The 13,122-nt window shown below is 41.5% G+C and overlaps 1 protein-coding gene and 1 long non-coding RNA gene across 4 annotated transcripts; one reads left to right on the top strand and one right to left on the bottom strand.

Moving 5' to 3' along the window:
- Positions 1–4,463: 4,463 nt before the first annotated feature.
- On the bottom strand, positions 4,464–9,189 carry LOC124060394. 3 transcript variants are annotated; one of them, XR_006843563.1, is made up of 4 exons: positions 8,812–9,189; positions 5,919–5,979; positions 5,263–5,347; positions 4,464–5,171 (listed from the first exon to the last, which is right to left on the bottom strand). It is a non-coding gene; the product is annotated as an uncharacterized LOC124060394 (long non-coding RNA). The 3 variants fall into 3 exon arrangements; XR_006843562.1 differs by lacking the exon at positions 8,812–9,189 and adding an exon at positions 8,332–8,805; XR_006843561.1 differs by lacking the exon at positions 8,812–9,189 and having other exon boundaries at positions 5,919–8,324.
- Positions 9,190–10,064: 875 nt separating this feature from the next.
- Positions 10,065–13,056, top strand: gtpbp6 (GTP binding protein 6 (putative)). Its single transcript, XM_046391292.1, has 10 exons — positions 10,065–10,652; positions 10,735–10,872; positions 10,962–11,032; positions 11,109–11,239; positions 11,358–11,428; positions 11,520–11,678; positions 11,771–11,979; positions 12,088–12,236; positions 12,633–12,785; positions 12,865–13,056. The coding sequence occupies exons 1-10, from the start codon at positions 10,256–10,258 to the stop codon at positions 12,986–12,988; spliced, it is 1,602 nt and encodes a 533-aa protein (XP_046247248.1). The 5' UTR covers positions 10,065–10,255; the 3' UTR covers positions 12,989–13,056.
- The last annotated feature ends 66 nt before the right edge of the window (positions 13,057–13,122 follow it).

Genomic DNA, 13,122 nt, shown 5'->3' on the forward strand with positions numbered 1-13,122 from the left:
TCCCAAAGGAAGTTGTTCAACAGGATCTGCAAATTCTTCACCAGAATGTCCAAATCTTTTGATTGCTGCACAGAGACCACTGTTAAACTGTAAGTAACAGGTCATAAATCCCTCGCTCTCCATGTTAGCATAGAGGCCTATGGTGGCTCCATCACCCAACTTCAACTATACACGATCAGATTCCAAATTACATCATCAGCGAATGATAGCAGCACTACTGTCCGGGATATTTCTGCTCCCCATTTGTCCAATGGGAAGAAGCGGAGACGTACTTCATCTTTACATACACTGATCAGTTACAACATTAAAATCACTGAAAGGTGATGTGAATAACGTTAATCCTATCTTTACGATGCAATGTTCTGCGGGGAAACCTTGGCTTGCAGTAATCACGTGGATGGGTGTGGCATGGTGATGCAATGGTTTGCACTGTTGCCTCATAGCCAGAGGGTTCCAGGTTTGAATCCCAGTCTGGACCCTTCTGTCCTTCCTCTTCTTCTTCTTCTTCTTCTTCAGTTTGCATGTTCTCCCTGTACCTGTCTGGGTTTTCTCCGGGTGCTCCGGTTTCCTCCCACAATCCAAAAAACATGTACATTAGGTTAATTGGCTATTCTACATTGCCCCTAGGTGTGAGTGTGTGAGTGTGTGAGTGTGTGGTTGTCTGGTCTTGCGTGTCAGCCCTGCGACTGACTGGCGATCAGTCCACACTGTAAAAAGTCCTTCAATGGTGCAGTCTATAGGAATTTATTTTAAAAAAGTATATTTCTTCCAATAAATTAATTAATTAATTCCCTTTTTTTAAATTTATTTAAGTTACACATGAGTAAAAAGTGTGAATGTTTTGGTAACTTATTATTATCCATCATAAAATTAATTTTACTGAACTTCACTATAAATTGCTTCCACAAAATGCTTCATTTCCAGCTTTAGCCAGTTCCCCTTGAGGTATGTCCCTATGCTACAAAAATTATTCATCATTATAAGATTTGGGATAATTTCTCAGAGCATCTATTCAAAAAATCACTGACGTTTCATCAGTACTGACATTTCAATATGCCAGTTGTCCTGGGGGCGCCGACACCATTGCTAGTCAATACTTTGCTGCATTCTCTGTTGCACGTGGAAGTGGGAAACTTCAAACATTAAAATGTGGCTGCTGAACTGCACAATCAGGCATAATTTGTTGCTCTTCTGCTGCGATTGGTGAAAAGATTGGTTTAACATGGCTCACTAAAAGGAACCTTATCAATGGCATCCATTTTTTCAGTGCCCATAATGTGAATATGCTGTATAGAAAGTGTGGGGTCATACTTCTCACAGTACCTATGTTGCCTGAAGGCAACGTGACAGAGGAAGGTCCTCAGCCTTCTTTGTTATGCTGTCACTCATGATTGAACGGCCCTCTAAGCAGATGCCACGCCCCCCACGTCAGATCAGGGCAAAAAGTTTGAAACTGAAAAGATGAGACCTGAAAGTGAACAAAAGATCTGAAAGCAAAAAAAAAAAAAAAATAAATTCTGAAACCCGAAAAGATTTGAAAGATTTGGTATTTTTGCGTTTTAAGTTCAAAATCAAAATTTCAACTTTCAAGTTCAAATCTTTTTTTCAAATGAATGAAACTTTTGCACCTGATTTGGCTCCATACCTCTGACACATGCAGACAAGCCATCAAGCCAGACAACATAATGCTAGTTAACCATAAGATTCAGCCCTTCAAGCTGAGACTTGTGGTTCATACAGTTTCCGAAATGAGGCAAGGCAACAAATTCAAAGACCAAGACTCCCCTGGTGCTCCATGGAGGATCAGTACAATACAGTCTCTATGACATACTTAAGATCTGCCCAAAAGAAAAGGATGCCACTGAGTGCAAGGACAAACAAGCCTTTTTAAGCCTCCTCAGACGCATATTAGTTTTACGCATGCTTCATTGTATTTCCCTCACTATCAATATAATACTCTACCATTTTCTCCCCAAGGAAACTCCTACAGGTAAACAGCATGTGTCTCTGAACTCGCTTCCCCAGGAGCTTCATGTGCTCCCACACAATCCCTCTCTGATCCATAGAGAAAGGACCAACATTTGGTCCAGGTAGACACTTACTTACAGTTACAGCCAACTCATAAGCTGCAATGAAATGGGGAGATACATGATGAGTTAAACAATTTTAAACTTAAGTTCAGACTAACTGTAATGATGATGAGGTGAGGGGTAAATGGACATACTGGCCGGGTGTTCTCAGTCAGCTTAATGGTCTCAGCTCCACCCATAGTGAGGACCTGTGAGAGACAGTACACAGCCTCCTGTTTGCTGCCCTGCCCTGACAGGGTGGTGCTCTCTTTCTCCCCTGGGAGACAAAGGAAAACTTGACAGTGTCAGTCACATTTTTGAATAGATGTGAAGAAATATAGAATGGCAGTTTTAATAAAATATCTTTTTTTTTTGCTAACTTTTTGAAACCGCTTCCTTGGCTTGATGAAAATGCATTTTGTTACCAAATTGACAGAGAAACTTTGCTCAAAAAGAAGCCAGCATAGAGATGGAGAACATATTGAGCAGAGATTATCAGGGTTACACTGGATGTCTGCGACTCTAGATGTCTGACAGAAAAGCTCTTATTTACTTGTATTGTTCCTCTGGGATTTTACGGATGAGTTATTTTTGACTTTCTTAATCCCATTAAGAAAGAATAACAGTAAAGTGAGATAAAAACCAAAGTGAAACATTTTTAGAATGACCCTCAACCAAAATAAATCATTTTAAGGCAACAATAAAAGAAGCAACAAGGAAAAAAACAAAAAACAAAACCAGGCATGAATGACTCACCACCTCCCATTGTCCCTTCTGTTGTGTGCTTTGTGATAAAGAATATCCAGCCAGAATGAAAAAAAAATACTTAGAGTGACAAGAATAAATCAAAATATCTCTATGATTTAGTGTAGTGCAACACAAATACCAGTAATGCTTCATTTCTTAAAATCTTCCTTTTTGGAGTCCAGTTGTGATTTTGTTTCAACATGGTTCATTTCCGTGCTTTTATTTGAACTTTTATTGAACTACATTATCATGAAAGGAGGATATTTTGTCCACCTCATTTAAGCAGATTTAGTTTAAACATAAATATCAGGACCACCCAATTGAACTGAACATCCCCGAGAGATCTGTAGAGGTCATGACAGCTTTGACTATATTCAATGAGACAAAGCAAAGCAAAGTGTGGCAATGTACTGTATCTCTAAGGCAGCCTCACACTGCAGCCCATCTAACTGTTTCTTACTCATGATGTGCGTGAACTCTGTGCAGATGCACAATGAACAAAAGCTTGTGCAAGATAATATGCTTTCTATACCTTTGCGGTCTGACTTATGCAGGGCATTCTATTTTGCACCACGTATGACAAGAAGGAAGAAAATCAGTTAGTTGTTAGAGTTATAGAGCTCAAAACAAGTACAGTTGGAGAAACCTTTGCTCCTGTATTTCTTTGCAGCAAAATACAAGCTCACAGGTCCACTCTACACGTCCTTAAGGGAGTTCATTCTTTTTATAAGACTGAACTCTGACTGGGTCTCACTGGTGATACTTTTGCAGAGGGTAGCAGTTTTCATGCAATTTGCTTTCTTATGCTGGAGAGCTGTTGTATAAATTCTAATCTCATGGTTAACAAGGGCCTTGTCACCTCTCCCTGCCATAGCATATTGGGAACTGACACCACAGATTCCCTTAAAACCAGATTTTCCTATGATTTTGCCAGGCTGACTGTTGCATAATTTAAATGACACGGGATGATCTTGTGTTAGTTCTTTGTGCTCATACTTGTCTCTGCACACTGACTTGGGCTGCTCATTATAGCAGCCCCCCCCAGGTCCTCATAGATAAAGAAATGTGGTCACTGATAGAGCCAAGACTTAAAACATTATCAGAAATGAGTACATTTGATTTTATTTCAAATCTGCTGCTTACAAAAAAAAGTGAGACAAATGATTGAATGAAATTGTCAGAGCCCAAGACAATAAAAGCTAGGAAAGCTGTAAATAAAATGCTTGGTGGTGCTTTCAGTTGACTCAAATAATAACAAAGATATAATGCCTATGATATGCGTGTATATTTATTTTTATAGTGATGTACTTCATGTAAATTACCAAAATGTATATTTTTTTTAATGGTGAGTCATGTAGTTCCCCATGTCATCTATCCTGACAGATAATGGTTATGGGTCTCTATAAGAAATGGCATCATTTAAATCCAGAGCCTAAAATAGCAATAACAAATAAATAATACGCTGTACAAATAATACACTACTTGGCATCAATTCGATTTTTTTTTCAGCTCAGTCTTGAAGACTCAAGAGAGTGTGACATCTATATTTAAGTGCATTTGAATTCTTTGACAAACTGAGGTAAGGTCTGATTTGAAACATTTAAAACATTTTGGAAAATAGCAGGATGGATATTAGGTAGAACCAATACATAAAAACATATGCTTATTTATTATATTTCCTAAACACTTGACAGTCATAGTTACTTGAAATTATGTCAGTGATATGATTTTTCTGAATTTAAAGTATCTTGTTAAGGAGTTAGTAGCACCCCTAACAATTAACAACAGTTAATATACAGTATATAATATTATAACTCATAAAAGAGACTATTTATAAATATGTAATATTTGTTCAGTCTTTGGAGTATTTTCTGTAAATTACAAAGCTTGTCTTTTTAATATTATTAGTAAGTTTGCTCAGCTAACCATTTCAAAGTTTACATCATCTCTGTATTAGCATTTTGTATTAGTGTACAAAAGTCTTGTATCAGTGAACAGAGAAAATACAAATACAAATCATAGGCAGGTAGTTTAGATAAATTTACCAGTAACAGACCCTTGTGGCACACACTGGGGCCTTTCTGTGATCTTCATTTGCTACAAATTGTTCATACATCCATAGCAGCACTCTGAAGCATCTCATATGGCACTCCACTTAGTGGTTCCTGTATACTGCATGTAAGAGTTACCCTTTAAGTGCCAGGATATAACTGCTTATCCAGCAGATTTGACATTTCCATCCAGGATAAATCCCACTGCACTTCCGTTGCATCCTGCTTGGTTGCAGGAAGCTCCATGGCCGGCAGGGCTTCTTTGGAAACTGGCCAGCAACTACGAGTGCAAAACATCTGGTACCTTGACACAAATATGATCATAAGTTAGGCATTTGTGCAGCAGTGTGTACACAGGTCATTAGACAGATACAACACAAGATGTAGCGACTAACCTGTAGTGACGAACTAACCAAACAGTGAGAGGAATGAAGAACAGAAGTACCAGACCGCATGAAAGGATGATCCATTTCCAAGAGCCTGATGAAGAGAACAAATAATATTTATATGAATGTGTCAGCAACAAAGATGTACCAAACAGTGCACCTCCACTACACTACATGATGTCGTCTAATTTCTCATTAATAGTTGCAGTCACACCAGGAAACCCTTTGGATACGGCATACGGTGATCTGATTCACCAGATGCTGATGTCTTATCGCTACAAAACACACTAGAGTTGAAAACACAACTGATATTTTGCTTTTATTCTTGTAAGAAAATGTAAATACATAATCAAAATTACCCCTTTAAATTTAATTTCTGTTCCGCATGATAAACCTCAAATATTCATCTTCCCATACAAGTGAAAACATTTTCAGCTTAAACAACATGAGGCATATTACAAATGCAGGACAAAAATTAATAAATGGTTTCAGTACATAAATATGTTAATAATAATGACATATGACAATAATGACTTATTAGAAGGTAGAACTCTTTGCTTCATGCAGTCATTATTATTGTGCTTACTGTCACTATCATTCTTATTGTTACTTATTAACTCCCCAACCTAGTCAGTAGATGTGTTAAGAATCTGAAATAATTTTACCATGAGTGGGATCTGCTGTTCCATCTGTTGATGTGAAGGTGCCATGTTGTTCTCAATTTAACTGCCCACCAAGCAAGAGTTGTGAAGCAAAGAAAACAAAAAAACATATTACATTATACATTATACTCTTAAAACATGTGACATTAAAATAAAATACAGGGACTCCTGACCACAGCATTTGGCACCAAAGAACTTCAACTTATTAAGTGCACAGTACAGTACACCTTAGTGTGGATTAAAACATTTACCATAAAACGGTTTATGTACTTGAACTTCTGACATGCGGCCTTAACAATTAAACATTCATCTCACTCATTCATTAAGCTCTGAAAAACACAACAAAAGGGCCATTTATGAGTGTGAGGTCAGTATAGGCACCACTGCTTCCACTCAGTGGACCATTAACTACCCATCCCAACACAGTTTTAATAGCGTACGGGCCATTCCCGTGGCTGTTGATGACCTCCCATGGTTCCAGCAATTTGGGAGCGTTGGTTCCTATCAACAAATCAACATTTGCCTTTATGTGTGGGATGTGAACGTCCGACAAGTAAGACCATTTATCCAGTTCCTCAGTTGTTACTATATTATTAGTGGTGACTGGCATTTTCCGTTGGCTCAAGACCTCTGGGAGACTATAAAAGTCATTGCCCTCTAATCCAGCCACCTCCAAACCAGTGATGGAATAAGATGGAACAACAGTCTCCTGGCCCATTGTGTTCAACAAAACACTGGTTCTTCTGCCTGTAATATTCAGCCTCTGCATTAGATCTTCGGAGCAGAACGTGGCCGAGCTACCAGGGTCCAGAAATGCATATGTTTGTATAATGTCACATCCTTTCACAGACTTCACTCTTACAGGAAGAATTGGGAGAACACAGCCATCCTTACCGGCCCCTGTATGCCCACATGTTTGGAAAGAAGCTGATTGTTTACCGAGTGGGCCCTTTAGCTGTTGTGAAGCTGGTTGTTTCTTTTGCTCTGGAGCAGGTGGTTGACTACTGATGTGCAGCACAGTGGGATGAGTTTGACCACAGACTTTGCATGTCAAGCGCCTCTCGCATTCCCGACTCATGTGACCATCACATAAGCATGCAAAGCAAACTCCCTTTTCCTTCAGAAGTTGAATTTTCTCCTTGTGTCTTTTCTCATTAAACGGTTTACACTCCTCCAATGTGTGACTGTATGAACAGCAAAGGCATCCTGCTTTAACTGACTTTCCAAGCTCTGCTGGTGGCTCCTCCCCCCTTTCTGATGAGGTCGTATGTTACAGTGGTGGCAACAATATTTCCTTTCACCCTGTTTCCAGGATAAGACTTAAACCGGGTGATCTTGGATGTCACCGAACAGAGGATCAGAAAGAATTTTAACATGACGCTCCACAAATACAACCAAGTCAGTAAAGCGAGCTCTCTGCTGTGTCTGTTCCATGATTCCATAAGCAATGGATCTCCATTGCTCCCTCAACTTGTATGGCAGCTTTGCAAGAATGGCTCTCATATTTGCAGGCATATCCAACTTTTGCATATACTCCAATTCCTCCATTACATTACAACAGCCACGCAAAAACAAAGAATATGCTTGGAGTGCTTTAACATCTTCACCCTTTATGGACTGCCAGGCTAGAACCTTTTCCATATAAGCATTAGCAATTTTATATTGATTTCCAAAATGCTCCTGCAGCAGGTCCTTAGCCACTGCATAGCCGCGATCAGGAGCCAAGTGCTGGCAGCTACGTACCAGTTGTTGTGGCTGTCCTCTGGTAAATTGCTCCAGATAGAAAAGACAATCTGCTCCTTCTGCTTTATTCTCCACTCCTTGCTCGAATGCTTTTATGAATGCTCTGTATTGCAAAGGGTTCCCTTCGAATATAGGAATGTCTCTCGGCGGCAGAGATCTTGCAGTTTGCTGTTGCACCAAAGCAGCTGTTATTTCATTTTGTCTGTGCATGACGGTAAGTATGTCCTCAGATGCAATTTGATTTATGCAAGGATGAGTGAGTTGATGAGTGATTTGGGGTTGACGGATTTCCTTGTTTAATTGAGAAGTTGTCATTTGACCTTTAAGTTGGTGTGAATTTCCCATGCTTTTCTGGCGGTCATGCATATCGTAGTGATGTTCAGAATCCGTTTTAAAACTTGAGCCACGTTCCTTTGATCGCACATCCTTTGTTCAGCTTTGCCTTTCGTTCCGCTTGCAACCTTAAAAGCTTATCAGCAAGCGCCTTTTCAGTCATTATAACTTTTCGTCCGCTTCCGGTTTCCATGTTTTCAGTCGCTCCACAGTTCGCAACAACCATCAAAGTTAACACAAAGTCAATCACGTATTCAATTAGGCCACCAATGCATTGGATTTATGCCCCTTAATTGTGTGCACACAGGTCCAATGGCCATTATTGTAGCGCTACTCATACCTCGGCATCAGTGAGCTGGGCGCTATGCGGTGATCAGCTGATCTGATGCTCCGCTGCCTCGCCTGGCTCCGGTCTCCGCCGATCCGCTGCGGCCGTTCCTCCAACTACCGCCGAATTCCGTCGGAATCGCTGCGGCCCTCCGTAGCCGAACTCCACCTCACGCCAAGACCCAGCAGCAACAGCAGCTCCTTTCGATCGTCCTCCCACGATCACCTCCTCCCGGCGCCATGCGGGACGGGCCGCTTTCCAGACACAGCGAAGGCCGATTGTTGCTTTCCCAACGAGTCCGATGGGAACCAGGTTTTTGACTAATATAGTGGCCCTTTGTCACTATCCGCGCACGCTGGTTGTTTAACTGGCTTGTACGCGTGCCAGTGTAGGTGCATGCAGGTGTAAATGCATAACACAGCCAATGTCCAAACACTACTGATTGTACTCCAGGTTTATTAGGCTTCATACAGTCGACGCAAAAGTACTCACCTTAACCATAACAATTCAATCTGACCTGTGAAGTTATACACCATGGCACGGTCAAAAACCGTGTGGATTCCCCAGCGTGCACCACTACGCTGATTAACCCACCTCCCTTTATAGACTCAAACCATGGCCTAAAATAGATACTGCCACCTACTGGCAGAAATGCATACAACACTTGTGAACATAGAAAATAACCAATTTGGCTCCTACACGGAATATTAAACTGTTTGGAAAAGTTAAAATAAAATAAATAAAAATAACACAAAGCTCGAAGGTACACCGACCCTGTACTTCATTAGGGGTCAGCCTGAACCTGTGAGACGGTGAGACTATCGTAACGTGAGGGATCGTTGGTGCTTAATGGACCATCACCATCATCATGAGACAGCAGGATGGAGACGGATTTCTTCCTTAACAGTGCTTTTACTCTCCATGCCAACAAGTCGCACACCGTACCTCCACAACACTTTCTGACACTTCCCGTCACATGACTAAAACTGACTAACCGGATTCCAACAGGAATGACCAATGACAAAAAGGTAAATGAAAAAGGATTAGACAAAGGTAGATTCAGCGATGCTTGCAAATATGTAAATAATCTGCAAACATAAAAGTGTAAATTTACCACAATAAATATATTTTAACAGTTATAAAACTATATAAAACTGAATTACTTTATTTCTAAAGATGAATTAACGCATCTGCACTTAATAACCTGACACTATTTTCATCTCACTGTGTACCTTTTCTTAAGAGGAAGTGTGACGCTCCGTATGCTGATTTGTTTTAAGTTACGGCGTGTTCACTTTTCAGTAAAAATGAACAAACCGTAAATTAGATGGTTTGAAGACAACAGCGATGCAGTATACCTTTGTTCCCTGTGTTTGTCTTTCAGGCAGCTCCTTCCTCCCAAACGGGGTAAATATCCCTCTGCAGTAGGATATAAGTGACAAACGCAAACCCGAACCATTGTCAAATTCAACAATTTAACTGCTCAAACGTTTGTTTATTAATCTATACGTGGACCTGGAACAGACCGCTGCCTGACAGGTGTCACTCTGGGCTCATTTTCAAATCGTTCTCAAAACACGACAGCACTTGGGCTATCTGATAGTTAACATCTGTATTTATTTATTTATTTATTTTTGTGGCAGCCGACTTTAACTGTAACCTAAGACATATTTATTACATCAATATTTGTTGCTACAGTAGGTGGCAGTATGTAATTATTCAGTAGGTGAAAGAAGAAGAAGAAGAAGCCGCAGCAGCAGAAGAAGAAGAAGAAGAAGAAGAAGAAGAAGCCGCAGCAGGAGGAAAAGAAGAAGAAGAAAAAGAAGAAAGTTTGACCTGTGGGACTTGTAGCATGCAGTAGACCAGCGTAAATTCGTTTGGTGTGAGCTCCAACTGCTGTCCCGATGACTCCGCCAGGAAAGCTTCCGGTGTCAACATGGCAACACTGAGGAGGCTCCATGCGAGGTTAGCGCTGCTGCAGGGACCCCGTACCCCGAGCTGTCACAGAGCAGCACCGACGAGCTGCTCACCCCGCCACACACCTCAGCGCGTAGCCGCCCTGAGACGCGCGTCTCCCCTGCAGTTTAGGACGTTTGCGCTCTCTGCATGGAGGGTGAGGAACACAGATGAGTTCAGCAGCGGTCGCCACACAGGATTTACCGAGGAGGAGGAGGAGGAGAAAGATAAGGATGAGGATGATTTCATTGATGACAGCGAAGCGGAGGAGCTGTTTCGACAGCAGGTTCCCACAGGCATCGGAGAGGGTCAGCACAGGGTGTTCATCGTTCACCCAGACGTAAAGTGGGGAAGCAGGAAGCAGTACCTGACCACAGGTAACAAGACAGGCACTCAGGTGTGAGTGTGTGCAGCATGCTGGGATGTTTATCTCACTCACTTTACTGCTCTTCCCTACAGCTGAGCTGATGATGGCCGAGGCTGTGGGACTTGTGAACACACTGGAGAACTGGAGAGTGGTGGACAAGATCATCCTCTCCACCAAAACACCAGAGAAGAAGAGGATATTTGGCAAAGGGAACTTCCAGTTTCTTACAGGTATTATCTGTTCTGTGTTGGCCTGTGAATCTGTGTTCTGAGTTAGTGATTGTCTCCTAATAAGACTTTGGGCCTTTCTCCCTTTTCAGAAAAAATCAGACAAACACCAGGAATCACCGCTGTGTTTGTGAATGTTGAGCGTCTCTCTCCCTTGTCTGAGGTGAGCTTATTAGAGCATAATTGTGTGGTACATAAAGGTTTTGTGCACTGACAGCCATTTTTTTTCATCCATGCAGAGAGAGCTGGAAGAAGCCTGGGGGGTTAAAGTCTTTGATAGATACTCAGTGGTCCTTCACATCTTCCGCTGCAACGCCAGGACGAAAGAGGCCAAGTTACAGATTTCTCTGGCAGAGATTCCCTTGTTAAGGTAACTTTACCCCTTCAAAACATCGCATCACTGGCACATTTCTCCTCAGAAGGAGACAAATTATGTTTTTTGCCATTACCCACTGGGATTTTAAAATGTCTTCATCTGATGGTGGCAGATCTCGTCTGAAAAATGAAATCACAGACTTGGACCAGCAGGGGGGAAGAACGAGATATATTGGAGGTTCAGGTAACATCCCGGCACCTAAGTGATGAACAGCAGTGTATGTCTGCCTGAATGGTGCTAAATGAGCTGGCCTGCTGGTGATTGGTCCTTACAGGTGAAACCCTGCTGGAGGTCCAGCAGAGACTGTTAAAGGAGCGGGAGATGAAGATTCGCTCAGCGCTGGAAAAACTGCGGAAAAAGAGGCACCTACTGCGATCTCGGCGTAAACACAAGGAATTCCCCATCGTCTCTGTGTTGGGATATACGAACTGTGGTGAGAGGCTGCAGACAGTGCTGCAATATTTAGGCCTCGAGTTTGATGACACTGACAGCATTTTCTTTTGCTTTTTCTCATGGTCCACCCAGGAAAAACAACTTTGATCAAAGCACTGACTGGTGATGATGGACTTCAGCCCAGAAACCAGCTTTTTGCCACCCTGGATGTCACAGTTCACGCCGGCCAGTTGCCCAGTCACATGACAGTTCTGTATGTGGACACTATTGGCTTCCTGTCCCAACTGCCCCACCAGCTCATTGACTCCTTTTCTGCCACTCTGGAAGATATTAAACACTCAGTATGTCCCTGATGTTCATATGAAGAGTGTTTGTGATGAAATGCAGGCTTTTTGGCTCATGGAACACTCAGTTGTTGACTTGGCGCTTGTCTTTTTTTGTTCCTCCAGGATGTGTTAGTTCATGTGAGAGACGTCAGTCATCCAGAGACGGTGAATCAAAAGGTGAACGTTCTGAACGTCCTCAAGAACCTGCAGATCCCTGACAGACTGATGAGCTCCATGATAGAAGTCCACAATAAAATTGACCTTATTGACGAGTAAGAGAAAAAAATCTTGCGTTCAGCATACATTATAAGACTCTCTGTTTAGATTTAAAAAATAACACCAAGTTTGTAATTAACAGAAAACATATAAAATGAAGGCAGCATTGAAAATTTAGATGGTAAACTGATGGGTTGAATTTCCCAGTGCAGCCTTTTTTCCCAGTGCAAAATCTTTTAGGTAATAAACTGCCATATTTAACTGTAATCAAAACCATATAAAACACAGTATATGTGCATCTTAATTAACTCTAATAATTCAGGATGCTAGATAATGAACATTATGAGTGGCATCATTTTATTAGCCTTTTTTGTGTGTGCCATGTGAATGTGGTTTAGGCAGAACTTGGTCTAGTCTTCATAAAAAAAAAAACAATCCAACCCTTGTCTCAGTTATCAGTTTACAGAGCCACAGGTGCTGCCCATATCTGCCCTGGAACGACGAGGTCTGGATGAACTGAAGAAAGCCCTGGAAAAAGAGATTGTGAACTCTACAGGAAAACACATTTTAGATCTCAAAGTGGACCTCAGCACTCCTCAGTTAAGGTGAGAGCTGGTTTTCTTCACGTCTTTGTAATGTTAGAATAAAGGTGCATTCACGGTGTATGTGCCTCTTCACCCACAGTTGGCTGTACAAGGAAGCCACCGTTCAGGATGTGCAGGTGAATGCAGATGAAGGCTCAGCTGTGGTCATGGTCATCATCAGCAGCGCTGCTTATGGACGCTACAAGAAACTCTTTGCAAAGTAGGGAGGAGAGCTATCCCTCCTGCTCCAGGACAGCAGCTCCAAAGAAATTACTGGTCCATGCAATGTATACCATAAACATGTTTTTAAACAAGACAGTGTAAGTATTGTATAGTATATTAAAAATAAAACAAAATA

The sequence above is a fragment of the Scatophagus argus genome, chromosome 6 (genome assembly GCF_020382885.2).
Source record: "Scatophagus argus isolate fScaArg1 chromosome 6, fScaArg1.pri, whole genome shotgun sequence".
NCBI lineage: Eukaryota > Metazoa > Chordata > Actinopteri > Scatophagidae > Scatophagus > Scatophagus argus.